Source organism: Rutidosis leptorrhynchoides, chromosome 2, assembly GCF_046630445.1.
Source record: "Rutidosis leptorrhynchoides isolate AG116_Rl617_1_P2 chromosome 2, CSIRO_AGI_Rlap_v1, whole genome shotgun sequence".
NCBI lineage: Eukaryota > Viridiplantae > Streptophyta > Magnoliopsida > Asterales > Asteraceae > Rutidosis > Rutidosis leptorrhynchoides.
The window spans coordinates 93,522,966-93,525,557 of NC_092334.1; the positions used below are offsets into that span (position 1 = coordinate 93,522,966).

The 2,592-nt window shown below is 33.9% G+C and overlaps 1 protein-coding gene across 1 annotated transcript; it reads left to right on the forward strand.

The window, feature by feature from the left end:
- Window positions 1-1,201: 1,201 nt before the first annotated feature.
- LOC139888083 (protein ALP1-like) lies at window positions 1,202-2,310 on the forward strand. Its single transcript, XM_071871117.1, has 2 exons — window positions 1,202-1,457; window positions 1,778-2,310. The coding sequence occupies exons 1-2, from the start codon at window positions 1,202-1,204 to the stop codon at window positions 2,308-2,310; spliced, it is 789 nt and encodes a 262-aa protein (XP_071727218.1).
- The last annotated feature ends 282 nt before the right edge of the window (window positions 2,311-2,592 follow it).

Consider the following 2,592-nt stretch of genomic DNA (forward strand, 5'->3'; position numbering starts at 1 on the left):
AAGTATAAAAGAAGTAGATCTACAAAAGTTATGAAGATTCAAGCTAAAAGCTTGAATCTTCCATGTTCTTGAAAGATTCATGCTTGAATCAACAAGATATAAGTAAGATCAAAGCTAAAAGGAACTTTGATCTCCATAAAATGATGATGATGATGATCATGAATTTGAAAAGGAAAAGAAGAAGGAAAAGAAGACTTACAAGTAATACTAGAAAGGAAAGAGAGAGAGAAAGAACAAGTGTGTGAAAAACCAAAATGATCAAGTGTGGAAATGAGAGGCTAAAGGCTAGTATTTATAAGCAAAGAGTGATCACATGGATTGATGACATGGCAAGATCTAGGGTGGTGGTGGTGGACGATTTATGGAGGGGGAGGGGAAGGACAAAAAGTTTACTTTTTGGCTAATGGTGTCTAAAGTGTGTCCTTTTGCTATAATCTTATGTAACAAAGTTAATTATCCTTATCCATAATGCTAGCATGACTCACTAATTATTTATTTATTTATTTATTTATTATTATGGGCCACTAGTAAATATATTTGGGCTAATTAATTGGGTCACTAGCTAGAGTAGGGTGGTCTTGAGCCCAACAAGGTAAAAAGTCCAAAAAGGCTAACTATTGGGCTTTAGCAATTAAATAAATAAAATTAAGCATCCAAAGGCCCAAGTAATTATTATTATAAAATAATAATTAATATTTCGCTGTCCAAAAGTTCCGGTTCCGACAAAAGTCAAACGTACGCGCAGTCCGCGTTTTAATCGTAACGGCAAGTAACGCTAACGGTTATAAAGCATCCAATGGACAAGTTAAGCATTCTAATCATACCAAGGCATGTTTTAAAGTATATATGAATATAAAACACGTGTGCCAAGGTTCCATAGTAATAAAGTAACGCAGTACGCACAAATACGCAGTTTCGCAAAAATACAAGGCACAAAAGCAAGTCGAAAAAGCCGGGTCGTTACATCACTTACACGTGGCATCCGTTGGTTGGCTGTTTTTTTTTTACCGTTGCTACTTAACAAAAATATTGTTTGATTTTTTCACTTTTCTTTTTCTATATATATATATAATATATAATATATATATATGTATATGTATTTTACATTTTAACACACACTCTTCCATTTTCTTCTTATTTTCCAATCAAAATACACACAATTTACAATTTTAATTTGTTCCAAATGGATAAAACTTTCAAAATGATAGAGTTTTTTGTGGATGATTCGGATGACGAAAAGATTGTTAATTTTGTTAATAGTCTGACGCAAGAAGAAGTCAATGGAGAGACAAGTAGTTCTCGAGTCCCTCGATCCCGGATTTATGTTGCTAGGGATCGAGAAGATGCGGCTATAAGGTTATACAATGATTATTTTGCGGAGTCACCGGTGTTTCCCGACAAATATCTTAAACGACGTTTTCGAATGAGTCGTGAGTTATTTCTTCGAATTGTTGAAGGTATATCTAATTTTAATAGTGTCATTATTCCTGACTATTTTATTTATTTTCGGGAACGGCCCGATGCAAAGGGCCGTCAAAGTTTGACAATTATCCAAAAGTGCACAGCGGCCATACGTCAAATGACATATGGAACAACTCCTGATTTGTTTGATAAATATATAAAAATTGGGGAGAAAACGGATGCGTTGTGTCTTGAAATTTTTTGTCAATGCGTATTTCATTTGTTTGCTAGACAATATTTGCGAAAACCAACTGCCTAAGATATTGCTAGACTTTATAATTTTCATGCACAAAACATGGTTTACCGGGTATGTTAGGTAGTATCAATTGTATGCATTGGGAGTGGAAGAATTGTCCTGTTGCTTGGCAAGGACAATACACAAGAGGTGATCAGAAAGGGCCTTCTGTTATGCTTGAAGCAGTCGCCTCACAAGATTTGTGGATATGGCATGCATTCTTTGGTATGGCAGGTTCGAACAACGACATTAACGTTTTGAATTTTTCTCCATTGTTTAACACTATAAAAGTTGGAACTGCTCCACCTTCACCCTTTGAAGTAAACGGGCGTCGCTACGAAAGAGGGTATTACTTAGGTGATGGTATATACCCAGATTGGGCTATGTTGGTAAAAGTGCCTCATAATCCAACTGACGAACCTTGTAAAAAATTTAAACGATTTCAAGAAAGTGCAAGGAAAGATATTGAGCGTGCATTTGGAGTATTACAGGGTAGATTTTTAATGTTAAAAAGTCCGGCGAGATCTATAGACTTCAACAAAATTAGAAGATATATGTATGCTTGTGTTGTTCTACATAACATGATTCAAGAAAATAACGGTTTTGTGATTTGACGGCGAGAAGAAATAATGATACAAAGTGTGATGAACCGAAAAATTTCGACTAATTTAAACCAATTCTCTTTATGATTTAATATTATGTAAATATACATATATGTATGTATATATATATATATATATATATATATATATATATATATTATAAGATGTACAAGTAAAAACGACTTTCCTACAGTAAAACATTAATTGCTACAGTAAAATGACTTTGCTACAGTAAAACACTATTTGCTACAGTAAAACCGTATTTTGCTACAGTGAAACCGTATTAGTAAATGG